The sequence below is a fragment of the Camelus bactrianus genome, chromosome 3, assembly GCF_048773025.1.
Source record: "Camelus bactrianus isolate YW-2024 breed Bactrian camel chromosome 3, ASM4877302v1, whole genome shotgun sequence".
Lineage (NCBI taxonomy): Eukaryota > Metazoa > Chordata > Mammalia > Artiodactyla > Camelidae > Camelus > Camelus bactrianus.
In genome coordinates this window covers 55,242,866-55,256,554 of record NC_133541.1, presented here as the reverse complement: position 1 = coordinate 55,256,554, position 13,689 = coordinate 55,242,866, and the positions used below count along the sequence as shown (strand labels likewise).

General features: G+C 33.9%; 1 protein-coding gene and 1 long non-coding RNA gene across 4 annotated transcripts in view; one reads left to right on the top strand and one right to left on the bottom strand.

The window, feature by feature from the left end:
* The first annotated feature begins 24 nt into the window (after positions 1 to 24).
* Positions 25 to 5,522, top strand: LOC105064339 (uncharacterized). Its single transcript, XR_834848.3, has 3 exons — positions 25 to 198; positions 1,678 to 1,750; positions 2,070 to 5,522. It is a non-coding gene; the product is annotated as an uncharacterized LOC105064339 (long non-coding RNA).
* A 2,490-nt stretch (positions 5,523 to 8,012) lies between these two features.
* The window catches only part of ZFYVE16 (zinc finger FYVE-type containing 16), a 48,384-nt gene continuing 42,707 nt past the window's right edge, over positions 8,013 to 13,689 (bottom strand). For all 3 annotated transcript variants that reach the window (XM_010949246.3, XM_010949245.3, XM_074360297.1), the window contains one exon: positions 8,013 to 12,073. In XM_010949246.3, coding sequence (XP_010947548.1) covers positions 11,912 to 12,073 — 162 coding nt within the window. In that variant the 3' untranslated portion in view covers positions 8,013 to 11,911. The remainder of the gene's footprint in view (positions 12,074 to 13,689) is intronic.

The following is a 13,689-nucleotide window of genomic DNA, read 5'->3' as shown; positions in this document are numbered from 1 at the left end:
TAGAGCGGCGCGCACGCGCAGAGGCTGCGCTCGAGTTTCGCTTGCGCGCGGGATTCGCGGCTGGTGTTCGTGTCCAAGTGTCGCGCGAGTTGCTCTTCAGAAAGGTAGTCAGAAAACGGGTCGTTCTGAAGAGCGCCGCGTCAGGGAAGACCGAAGGAGAGCCGAGGCCCCATGGTTGAAAGCAGTTGCTGTTGTGGGGTACGAATTTCCAAAGTTGGATGTGTTTTCTCTTTTTGATTTTGGTAACATCCTGCCAAATGACGTGAAATCATTTTTCCGTAAAAAGGAGTATTTCAGCACAAGGAGACTGAAGTGATAACTTGAAGTTTTCTGTTTCCCTGTTTCTCACTCAGAAACACTTACCAGTTGGATCCTCCCAGCCACCGCCTTCTTTGCCCTCCATAACTGCTTTCCACAGCCAAGCTGGGGCTGGAAAAAGCGTCAGTGGAGGCAGACTGATCTGAGTTAGCAACATGGCACTGCCTTTTTCTGGTTCTGTAACTCCAATACAGCTCAGTCTGTCACTTGTAAAGTGAGAATACATCACCTGACACAAACCTCAAATGGCAGCCCTTCTCGCCCAGCTCTTCAGATTTTAATATATTTCTTTCTAGACTTGAATTGTAATTATTTGAGTCTGTCTTCAGTCAGGCTTTGGTCTTATCTGGATTTTTTCTAGCTCAATCAAAAAGACTTTTGGAGTTTTAGAAAACACTAAATTTAAATGACTTAACTGACCTTAAAAGAATTTTTCTTGAGGTATACAGTTCATTGGCTTGTATTTGATTTGCATTTCCTTTTGATAAAAAATGTTACACATTTAAACTATACACTTCAGTGTAATTGTAGGCTTGTGCAACTGGCACCACAGTCAACTTTAGAATATTTTCATCACTCAAAGCAGTCGCTCCCCATTTCCTTCCCAACTTTAGGAACCACTTTCTGTCTCTATGGATTTGCCTATTCTTGATATTTCAGATCAATGGAATTATACAACGTATAGTGTTTTGTGACTGGCTCCTTAGCATAATGTTTTCAAGGTTCATCCATATTGTATCATATTTATTCTTTCTTCTGGACAAATAAAATTCTGTTATTTGCATATACCACATTTTATTTGTCCATCAGTTAATGCATGGACTGTTGCATAGTTTCCACTTTTTGGCTGCTAATGAATAATGCTGCTATAAACATTCATGTACAAATTCTGTATAGAATTATGTGGGTGTATTTCTCTTGGGTATATAGGAGTGGAATTGCTGGTTCACATGGTAACTGTTTAACTTTTTGAGGAACTGCCGAACAGTTTTGCAAAGCAGCTATATACCATTTTACATTGCCACCAGTAGTATATGAGGGTTCCAATTTCTCCAGATCCTCAGCAACGCTTGTTATTATCCATTTGTTGGTGTGTTTTAAATGATAGCATCCAAATTAACATGAAGTAACATCTCATTGTAGTCTGTATATCCCTAGTGACTAGTAATTTTGAGCATATTTTTGAGTGCTTATTGGCTTTTTATATATTTTCCTTGAATAAATGTCTATTCACATTATTTGCACATTTTTAATTGGGTTATTTGTGGAAGTTTTGTTGAATTGTAAAAATTCTTTATAAAGTGTGACTGAAGTCCCTTTAGGATATCTGATTTACCAGTATTTTCTCCCGTTTTACAGGTTGTCTTTTCACTTTCCAGATGGTATCAGTTGCAGTACGAAAGTTTTTATGGCCTGTTGATCACCATATTAGGTCTGTATTTTTGTGGATTTTACAGTAACTGGTGCAATGAAAATTACCCTTCACTGTTCATTTTTTAGAGCCGCATAGTGGAATATGTAGCATGAAATGTTGTCTGAGATTTGCTTGAAAAAAATCAAAGGGAAAAAAAAGCAAAGAAATCAAGGGATAGATAAAGCAAAAGTAGAAAATCTTGATAATTGTTGAATTTGAGGATTGTTGTAAGAAGGGTACGTGGAGTTTCATTATACTATTTTCTCTACTTCTGAGTGTTTGGAAAATTTTATGGCAAATATGTGTCTGATTACTTTTTTTTTTTTTTTGCACAAAGGAAGAGTTTCTTGCGTTAAGGGTATATGGTACATTGAAGAAAGAATTGAAGATGAAGAGCCTTATGAGGATTAGAATTTGAAAAATGGGCATTGATCTGACAGTTTGGAGCTGCTTTTGATGACATATATAAGTAGGAATAAATGGTATAATATTGGTTCTGATCAACCCAATTGGGGTAGAGGTGGTAAGATTATGTGTATTAGAGGAGTGGAATAAGATGAGGTCATCTGTGGAAATATGACCTTCGATTCAGTGTACACTCTTGAATAAGAGTGTAGCTGGCCTTGGAATTTACTTTAGACTCAGCACTTAAATATATATTTATAAATATTAATTTATATTCAATATTCTATATATATATATTATATATCTATCTATCTTATAGTTTTCTGGCCTCTATTTTCTTATTGACAAGTTTTCTGCTAGCCCAACTGCTAATTCTCCTAATTTTTACTCTCTGGTTGCCTTAGATTTCTTTTTAAATATGCCTACATGGGTAGCTTCCACTTACTTTGATCCTTGTCTTGGATTTATTCTGCAGTTCAGCAGACATTTTTCTACCAGAAGATGCTTAAATGTCATCTGCCAAATTGGGATTCTCTGCAATATAATTTAGTGCTAAAACCAGGGATCCTATTAATTATAAATTCCCTAAGTTGTGATTAAAAATGAACAAAAAACTAATGTAATTCAATGAATTTTCAATGGCCCTTAGGCTTGAATTTAGTCAGTGTTTTTGAGAATTGGGAATTTAAATATTTTATATCTCAGTTCCTTTAGCTGCTTTAAGTTTTTTTTTTTTTAATTTAACAAATTTATCAGGCATTATTGTCACTCACCCAATTAGCTGTGTTTGCTTACAGGGCTAAGTGAATCATGAAAACACAGATTCATGGGATTAAAAATGAATCTTAGTCATCATCTAGAATATGCACATTGGGTGTATTGAAAAGGGCATTGGTCAGAATGAGACTTGGGCTAGTTTCAATTATGAGACCTCTAACTTTATAAGTAGTTCCTAAAACTAGGGCTTCATTTTCTTCATTAGTAAAAGGAGGGACATTGGATTAGATGAACTTTATACTTCCTTCCTTTTCTGAAATTATAAGAAGAATCATCAGAAATATGTGTAATAAATTTAATATAGCTTACTTCATTGTTGGAAGTTATTGGAGAGTCATAATTGCTAGAAAATTTTTCCTTATATTCCAGTTCATTTAGTTCCTAGATGTGTGACTTTGGGTGAGTTACTGTCTTATTACCCAGTCAATAAATACAATAATAAGCCTCAGGGCAATTTTCCTTTTACTAAAGTCTGCTTTATGTGATATTAACATGGCCACTCCAGGTTTTATTTTGTTTTTTAGTGTTTGCATCTTTTTACTCTTTAACCTTTATATACCATGATATTTCACGTGGTTTCTCATAGATAGCATGTAATTGTCTTTTTTTTTAACCTACTCTATGTGTTTTAATAGCCATATTAGACCATTTAAATTTAATCTTTCATTTTGTTGGACTTAAGTGTACCATTTATCATTAATTTTCTGTTGTGCCTTCTCTTTTTCACTCCTGTTTTCCTTTCTGGCTTTCTTTTGAATTATTTGAATATTTTTCAGAATTCTCTTGTTATTTTGGCTTTTAAAAATCCGTCTCCATGCATATTTTTTTGAATGGTTGCTGTAGAGGATGTTGTATACCAAGTTTTTTTTGTAATCTACCTAGAATTTCTTACCACTTCAAGAAAAATATAGAAACTTTACTACCGTACAGGGTCCTTTAGTACCTCCACATTAGGATGCAGTTCTCATACATATTAGGTTTATATACATTGAAAATCCCATCAAACAATGTTATAAATTTTTTATTTCAGCATTATATGTATTTTAACAAACTTAAAAGGTGAAAAAGTAGTCTATTCTGTTTACTCAGATATTACTGTTGCTCTCCCTTCTTTCCTGGCATTCCAGAGTCCTCTCTGCTGTCATGTCCCTTCCCTGTGAAATTTCTTTAGCATTTCTTTTAAGACAGGTCTACTGGTAATGGATTCTCTTAGTTTTCCTTTTTCTGAAATGTCTTTATTTCACTTTCATTCCTGAAGGACATATTTGCTGGTTAAAGGATTCTGGGTTGATAATTTTTTTGTTTTTTGTTTTTGAAGGCACTTTATAAACAGTGTGTCACTGTTTCTGGCCTCCATGATTTCTGATGAGAAATCTGCCATAATTCACATCTTTGTTTTCCCATATGTACAGTGTCATTTTCCTCTGGCTGTTTAAAAAAACCTCTTCTTTATGTTTAGTTTCATCAATTTGGTTGTGATGTGCCTGGGTATGGTTATACTTCCCCTTTTTGGAGTTTGCTGTGCCAGTGGACCTGCTGTAAATATATAATTTTTTGTAAATGTATATAAATTTATGCCTTTCACCAAATTTTGGAAGTTTTCAGTGATTATTTCTTCAAATGTTTTTTCTTCCAATCTTTCTCCACTTCTTTTGGGCTCCTATGACACAAATACTAGACAGTTAAAATATTGTTTTTTAATTAAATAGAGGTCTTGTAAAATCTTTATTTTGGCCAAAAAAGAAAAAGGTAATATGTCAAAGACCCATGTACCCACCACCCAGAATGAACAAATATTAACACAATTGCACCTTGTAAATACATGAATACAAACATGTATCAGACTAAGTACCGGCACTCTTTTCTTCTCCAGCCCTTTCCTGCTTCCCTTTGCTCTCTCTCTTCTGTTGGATATTTTCTTTATTAGTCCACGTTTCATCCTTACAGATAAAAGATACAGTGACAATATGTAGTATTGTTTTGTGAGTTTAAATACTTCCAAAATGATATCATATTGTAAATAACTTTCTGCATGTGTTTTAAAACCCTCAATATTGTTTTTAAGATGTATCAGTGTTGATATATATACATCTAGATCAGAATTCTAATACATGAATCTACAACATTTGGGCATTTTCCAATTTTCTCTTATTAATAGTACAAATGGTGCAATAAATATCTTCTTACCCACATGTGCTAGTTTCCCAAGAGAAGATAATGAGAAATGGGATTCTTTAATTATTCAGGTTTACATCTAGTCAACCTTACCAGGTATTGCCTGATTACTCATCAGAGTGCTTGTACTGATTTAAACTCCCATCAGCAGTGGATGAGAGTTTCTGGTTATGCATATCCTTGACAACGTTCATCTTGTTTGATTTAATTTTTTAAAAATTTTATTGTGGTACAGACTTTTTTAAAACATTTTTTATTGAGTTATAGTCATTTTACAATGTTGTGTCAAATTCCAGTGTAGAGCACAATTTTTCAGTTATACATGAACATGCATATACTCATTGTCACATTTTGTTTCTTTTTTTTTTTTAACATTTTTTATTGAGTTATAATCATTTTACAATGTTGTGTCAAATTCCAATGTAGAGCACAAATTTTCAGTTATACGTGAACATACATATATTCATTGTCACATTTTTTTTCGCTGTGAACTACCGCAAGATGTGGTACAGACTTTTTAGTATTGCCCCATAGGTCCTTGAGGCTCTCCATTTTTTCCCACTTTTTTTTCTCATTGTTATTCAGACTGGATAGTTTCTACTCATGTATCTTCAAATTCACTGACCCTTCCACCCATCATCTCCATTCTACTATTAAGTCTCCTGTAAGTTTTCTAAATTGTAGTCTTCAGTTCTAAAATTTCTGATTCTTTTTACAGCCTTGATTTCTTTGGTGAGGACTTGTATCTTTCCATTGATTTCAATAGTGTTAAACTTTGCTTTGTAGAGCATGATTGAAATAACTCATGTTAAGTCTTTTTCTAATAATTCCAACATTTGGGTAACATCAGAATTGCTTTTTGTTCATTATCTTTTCCCTTGAGAATTGTTTATATTTCCCTAGTGTTTTGCATTTTAAATAATTTTGGATTATTATCTGGATATTTTGAGTATTACACAATTCTCAGTCCTATTTAAATCTTCATTAAAGGATTGTCTGTTTTAGCTGGCAGTCGATTCAGTTAGTTCAGACCGCACATCCTAGCCTGCTTTCTGTGGGCTATGGTTCCAATAATTTAGGTCTCAGTGACTTTGCACTGCCATTCTAATCTGCCCTAATTGTGTACCACCCAGTGGCTAGTCTGAAACTGGATAGTGAGCTACATTATAGTTCGGTCTTCAAAACCTTTGCTTGGCTGTTTCTGGTCAATTTCACACATGCACAGTGTGGGGGTGATCTCAGGATTTTATATCCAAATTTAGAAGCTCCCTTTCTTCAATTCCCTCCTACCTATGGTCTTCCTCATACTCTCTGGTTCTAAGGTCACCCTTCTTGATGTTCTGGCTAGAAGGCAGGGCTTCCACTTCCATACAGCACTGCCAGTTCTGCCCTGCCAAATCTGCCACCATTGCACCAGAGGGGGAATTGGGTGCTGCCTTTTTGCTGTCTCTAGCTTGGTGCAGGGCAGGGAAAGTCCACACTGCCCCACAGGGTTTACACATGGTGGGGAGGGAGTGGTGCTGCTGCTTTTCTGCATCTCTCCTGGAATAAGGTTAAGTAAATTAAAAAAGATTCTGTATCATAATCTCAAACCCCCTTCTCTGTCCTCTGACTAGAGAGAGCAGACTGTTGTTTATTCTGTTTGATATTTGTCTGGCTTTTTAAATCTGTGGAGTCACATCTTCCATCAGTTTTGAAAAGTCTACATTATATCTAAAAATATTTGCTGTCCTAACCTCCCCTCTCTGTCTGTAGCTAATTAAGCAGATGTTAGGAATTTGCACCATATCCTCTGTATGTGTTTTTTCCATCTTTCCATCTTTTTGTCTCTCCATGCTGCATTTTGGATAATTTCTCCTGATTTATATTCCAGTTTATAAATCCTCCCCATATTCTGCCATTAAACCTATTTATGGAGTTTTAAAGTTCATTTTTTACATATTCTTGCAGCATTTGTATTTAGCTATTTCCCAGATCAGCTCCACCACTTTTTAGTTTCCTGTTCTCTACAGGTACTTCACACGACTTTCTCTAAACACAGAAAGCATTAGTACCTAAGACTATACGGGTTTAATTGTTTCTACTAATTCTTGCTTCTGGAGTCTAGTATTTTTATGTGCCTTTTTTTTTTTTTTTAACTGTGTGCTAGTAGATGTTGCATTTGAAAAGTAGTTTGAGGCCTACAATTAAGGCCATTACTTTTCTGTGGAGAGAAGTTACATTTTTATTCCTCCTAGCACCTGGAGGAGGCATCACCAGAGGGGGACAACCTTAAAGCAAATTAATGCTTAAGATTCTTTGGATGATGCAGGCATTTCCAAACTTGGCTATTTTACCTAATTTATACTCTGGGTCATACACATCCAAAGGCCAAAACCCTCCAAGGGAGTCTCAGCCTATTGTAGAGTTCTTCTGGTAGATTCACAATTCCTGTTAGACTCACCACCTTGTGTGGGCCTTGAACTTTGGTATCTGTCCCCTATACCCCATTAGATTGTCACATTAAGGCCCAAGGCTCACTTAACTTCTCTTTTTCTCTTTACTTTTGGACTGGACTTTCCATACTGTCTTATAAATCTCCTTTATATTTTAAGATGATTTTTGTATTTTAATCAGCTTTGGGTTTTCAGCAAGAGCATAGCTCTAAATATCCTAGCATGCAATTTCCAGAAACAAGAAGTTTCTCACAATTGCATCTTTGTTTTTACATGGCCAAACCCTACTCTTTCTCTTGGTATTCTGTGCACTTAGCACATACTGCTTGTGGCATGGAATCCATAAATGTTGATAAGAACTGTGCTGAATTTAGTCAAAGCAATTTTTTGAGCAATTTTTACTTACAGCTGCTCTAAGATATAGGTATCCTGTTTTAGTTATCAAATATTAGTTAATGCATGTAATAAACCACCAGAAAACTTAGCAGTTTAAAACAACAGACAATTTATTATCTTACATGTTTTCTGAGATTCAGAAATCTGAGAGTGGCTTAGTTGGGTGGTTTTCATGATGTTCCAGTCCAACTGTTGGCTGGGGCTGCAATTTGAAGGCTTGACTGGGGTTGGAGGATCCCCTTCCACTCATGTGGCTGTTGTCAGGAGACTTCATTTGCTTGCCAGATGGCAGCTGGCTTCCCAAAGAATGAGTGATTCAATTGAAAGAGAGGGAGAAAGAGAAAGAGACAGACAGGGAAGGAGAGGTGGGGAGAGAGGGATGAAAGGAAGAGAATGAGTGGGGAGAAATGCACCAAAGATGGAAGCCATAGAATCTTTTACAACATAATCTTGGAAATGACATCCCATCCCTTCTTCTGTATCCTACTAGTCACGAAGACCAATTGTGGTAGTGTGGGAGGGGACTATACAAGGTGTGAACACCAAGGGGTGGAGATTGTTGTGGCCTATCGTGGAGGCTGGCTAGCACCTTATTTTACCAAAAGAAAAAAAAAAAGAAGAAGAAAAAAACCTTTATTATATTTAGAGGTTCATAATGAAGCAATTGAATTAGACCTATTTTTTCATTTGCAAAAAGCATGAAAATATGGTTGTAATTTTATCATTGTAAATGCAGAAAATGTTTCCCAAAAGGTGTTAAATATTAAATTGTGTATCATTCCAAGCTGAATTCAAAACAGCATATAAAGAGAAGATAGAAAACTACTGAAAATCTGATGTGAAAAAAAAGTGTCAATTAAGTGGTAAAAGGTTAGAATTTAGATGGTGAGGCTTAGTGTTAAGTAGGAAAAAAAATAAAGGTTTTGAATATAGCTCAAATAAAAAAACCCTTGCAAATATTTTAGTAATAAAAATTTGCTTTGAGAAAAATACTCTCCCTACTGAAATATGTGATCATAATTCCAATAATGCATTTTCTTCATGCCTTTCTGCAATTAAGATTGCTTTTTATCAATCATAGTGATTTTAGAAGCAATGAAACGTTCAATATTCTAAATATAAACCACCTAACTCAAGGTAATTGAGGAGATGACATGTAAACAGCATGCTATATGTTGTATTAAAATGAAGGGAGAAAATAAAAATAGATTATTTGTATTTGCTGCTACTACTGCACCTAAACCTTGGAAAGATATACAAGAAGCTAATACAAATGACTACTTGTTGAGATTGGAGACAAGAACGAGGTGGATACATACAAAGTGGGTGGTAAAACTTACACTGATAAATTTTTAACATTTTTTCTGATTTTTGAATGTTTATGTATTACATAAATGAAACTTTTTTTTTTAATCACAAAGAAAAAAATTAGAGGTTTAGAGATTTCTGGTTTATGTCAAGGTATTTTCTTTTAAAAATTGAGTCAAGTTATCAAAGTTATGCTTGCTATTTTAAAATAAGTTGTATTCTTTACTTATAAAACAATATTTGAATCCAGGCTGTTATAAACTTAAGCAGTTAATACACCCTAGCCAGGCTACTACTTTTATGATTAAATTATGAAGTAAGATATTCACACAACACAGAAGACTCTTTAAAGTAAATTGCCTTAAAAGGGAAAGTTCAATGTTCCGACATACTACCTATCTATACTCTTCAGATTTTCAGCTCTTGCCTAGATAAGTTTAATGCCCATTATCTACTAGGTCCTCAGGTTACCTTCTCATTATTGGTATGGCTATCCTTCTGGATTGTTTTCCATCGAGTTACTCGAAAATTCATCTCTCTATTATAGCAGTTACTTTTACTTTGTTAATTATCTGCTTCACACATTCAGCTCCAAGAGGGAAATAACTACTTTATTCATCTTTCAATCAATGAAGCCTAATAAAGTGCTCTGCACATAGCAAACAGATAGACACAGAAAGTCCACTGGATTGCTGCAAGAAACAGCCTAAATTTTACTTCACATCTCAAATTCAGAGAAAGACAGTACTCTTAAAAGGCACAGACCAAAATAGATCATTGTGGACTGGGTACAAAGAACCATTCTATTTCTTCACTTTTAAAAAAATTAAAATTAAGTATCAATGTGAAGAACATGACAAAATACAGTCAGAAACATATGATACATCTACAAAGAATACTTTAAAATGTGCCTCCAAAGGCGCGTAGTTCCAATTTTTATTAAATGTAGAGACTTTATGGAAACCTAAACCTATCCCCCCATCATGGGAAGAACTTTCCACTGGTTATTTTAAGGTAAATTCAGTATTCATAGATTATGTGATTACTTACACTGCAAAGTAAACACACTATATAAAGAAACATACATCAAGTTTGAGATGCAGTTTTTATCTTATAGGATGTCAACAAAATTTCACAAGTTATTACATGTTGCCATTTTATTTAGTATCTGCAACATTTTATATTGTTTATGAAGTAGTTACTTCCAAAATATTCGTTTCCACCATCTGTGTCTTTGGCTGTTACTACAGATGTGATTCAGTAAGAACCATATGACCAAACTGATTCAAATTCTCAGTCTTTCCTAGCCTGAGACCTAAGGTCCTGAGTTATAACCCTGACTTGGTCTTCAAGTTGAGATGTTTCATAAATACTTTTCTTAAAACAGGGCTGTTTAGTGTAGTTTCTTCTTCTTGAGATACAGGGATGTTTCTGATACAAAAACATATATTCCACATAAGAACAAAAAAAGCATTAAAATAATGATTAAATTTTATATAACTTAGATGACAGGATTAACTAAAATATGACCTTTACTTTTTTTTCAAACACAACGTACTTGTAAAAATTTTGCTATCTGAAGTAAAGAAAACTCTGTAAGTTTCAAGTACACAGAATTTAACTCATGTTAATATCCTGTTATAAAAAATAACTACCATATAAAGAATTTAAATATGCAAAAGTAAGTAGTTCATTAAAATTTATATTTAATACATTGATGTCAATGAAAATATGTCGACAAGCAACTTCTAAGGTTTAAAGGAGAAGTAAAAACAAAAAAACCTGTTGCAGGCTTCATTTATTGCTACATAATGACTACTTCAAGGGTCATCTGGCCTGTCGTCAATCACTCTTAGAAGTGGTATATACAGTGGTATACTTTGGAAGGAAAGGAGGAAAAATAATGCACTGCAATACAAAAATATTACCTATTTATAAATTATTAAAGCTTTATAAAACACATACCAAATCACATGGTCTCGCTATAAAAACAATATACTTAAATATAGAAGCACAAAATCCTGAAGCACCCACAATTATTTTAAGAATACCCATTTAATCAAGAGTAAACTATATATATATAATTTGAAAAGAAAAAAGGCATAATTCTGATTTTAATGCAAACAATCAGTTTATCTAATCATTGGAGGTAGGTCTCCACTCCAATTATACAAATAAGTTATCTGCCTTATTCAAAGAATTATCATATAAGTCTAAGATCTGGAAACTGGTCTGTGCCATGGAAACATTTTTAACATACTTTAGAAACCAGTAATCTAACTGGCATATAAACAAAACAAGTATTTCTCTCATCAGATTACATCTGAAAAGATCCTTCATTAAAATCTAAAATCATTCTTGGCATAAAGAGGTATACCTAAGTGCAGATACTTTGGCTTAGCATTTAAATAACGCAATAAATGCTACAGATTTCTTAAAGACAGAAGAAATACTTGTCTTTCTTACTACTTGTGTAAAGCTTCAAAAACTGGATCTCTTAAATTTTTGGAGATTTAAATATTGTGCTAATGATTTAAAGAGATCATTCCTGCCTGAAAAGCAAAGCTTGCATCTTTCAAACATCAAACATATTTACTTTTAGTGTTTGTGGCATTTTAGCTTTAGTGCTGGAGTTAGTTTAACAAATCAGTTTGCAATATATAATACAACTCACAACCTTTCACTAAAATAGATTTTCTATAATAAAAAATACTAATTCTATTTCTAATGGTAAACTAGTAGAGTTGGAGGTCCCCCCATGGATCACAGGGATTAGAGCACTATCAAGATCATTGAGATAATGCTGAGGAAGAAGTTGGCCTTCGGATCCTGCCTGAAATTCAACCTGGAAAAAAAAAAATCGTGATGAGTCAACCCTAGAAACTGGGCAGTCCTGTTTTGCTTAGCAGATGAATATAAAATAATTAAATTATTTAAAAATATCATTCAATTTAAGCAAGCATATACCTGATATTTTATTCATAAAATAATGTTTTACATTCTTCTATATTTCTTTTATTCATTTTCTACATAAATTATAATTGTCCCTCCCATGGATACTATGAAAATAAAATTGCTACTACTTCATACTTCAGGTTTCTTCTCAGTGAACATGTAAACACATTTGAGGACCAAGGTTTTGAATAATTACCAACATGACTAAAATAAAAACCCCATGGTAATTAAAAAAATACTTAAAAATATTTTGAATTTGTCATAAATAAAATATTTGAATTTAATTTTGCTGGTGAAAATTACATATGACTAAAAAACTTAACAGTGCTTACTGAAATAAATAATTATGAGACGCTTCTTTGAAAAAGGAGCTTTTAATAGTGAGATAAAAATGTATATCTTCTTTCCAGTAAGAACTATAACACACCCTGCCTGAAGAAAAGTAAACCTTCAGCATGTGAAATTGTTCATGTTTAGATTAACCATTCTAATGAAAAACCTGCTCTGAAATCTATTATACTGGATGTAGGAAACAGAAATGCACATTAAAATATTACTGGAGTACCATTTTTCACTTATCAAATTGGCAAAGTTCAAAAGTTTGATAATACACTGCTTTGATAAAGATGTGGGTGAAAGAACACTCACAAATTGTGGTAGAAATATAAACCAGCATAACCTCTATTTGAGACAATATGGTAATATCTATTGAGTACATACTTGGACCTGGCAATTGTACTTCTAGGAATGTTTCTCATATACTCACACTTACGTAAAAGCAAAATATTCTGGATACTCTAATATCAGTCAGTACATACCAAACATGCAAAGGAACTAAATAAATTATGGTACAGTTATATAATCAACTACTACTATGCAACTGTTAAAAAGAGTATGTGGTAATATGAAATATCTCTAAGATATATTAAGTTAAAGAGGCAAGGTTAAAAGATAACAGTGAAAAGGGGAGGACAAAAAGGACATACAAACTTATTTGCTCATACATACAAAAAATTAGAAAGAATACATAGAAGTGGATAACATTTGATTGCCTGACAAGGAAGGGAGTACGAGGCGGAGTATGGAAGTGGACTAAAAGGTTAGGAGTGAAGGATAGGAAGGAGAACTTTCCAGGACTACTACCTTACACAACTCTACTGAACCATTTACATTGTAGCCTGGAATTAATCTCTCTAGAGGTCATCAATTACATAGAGTGCTGTGTGAATGCTGCTTCCTGGAAATGTTTAACGAGGTGGTCCTGCTATGTATACATTTGTGAGATAACAGAAAATGTATATGGTCTCTGCCCCCAATTCCTGGTACAGAGCTTCTAAAACCCTTGTCATTTCCCAAGTAATAAGAATACCAGGAGCATCTCTTATTCTAATATTTGTTTTTGACCCTATCCCTGACACAGGGCTCCTTAAAAAACTGTAAATTCCTAAGTGACAGGAGAAGGAGGAGCATCTTTTGTTCTGTTGAGGCAACTCTGGATGGGCTCCT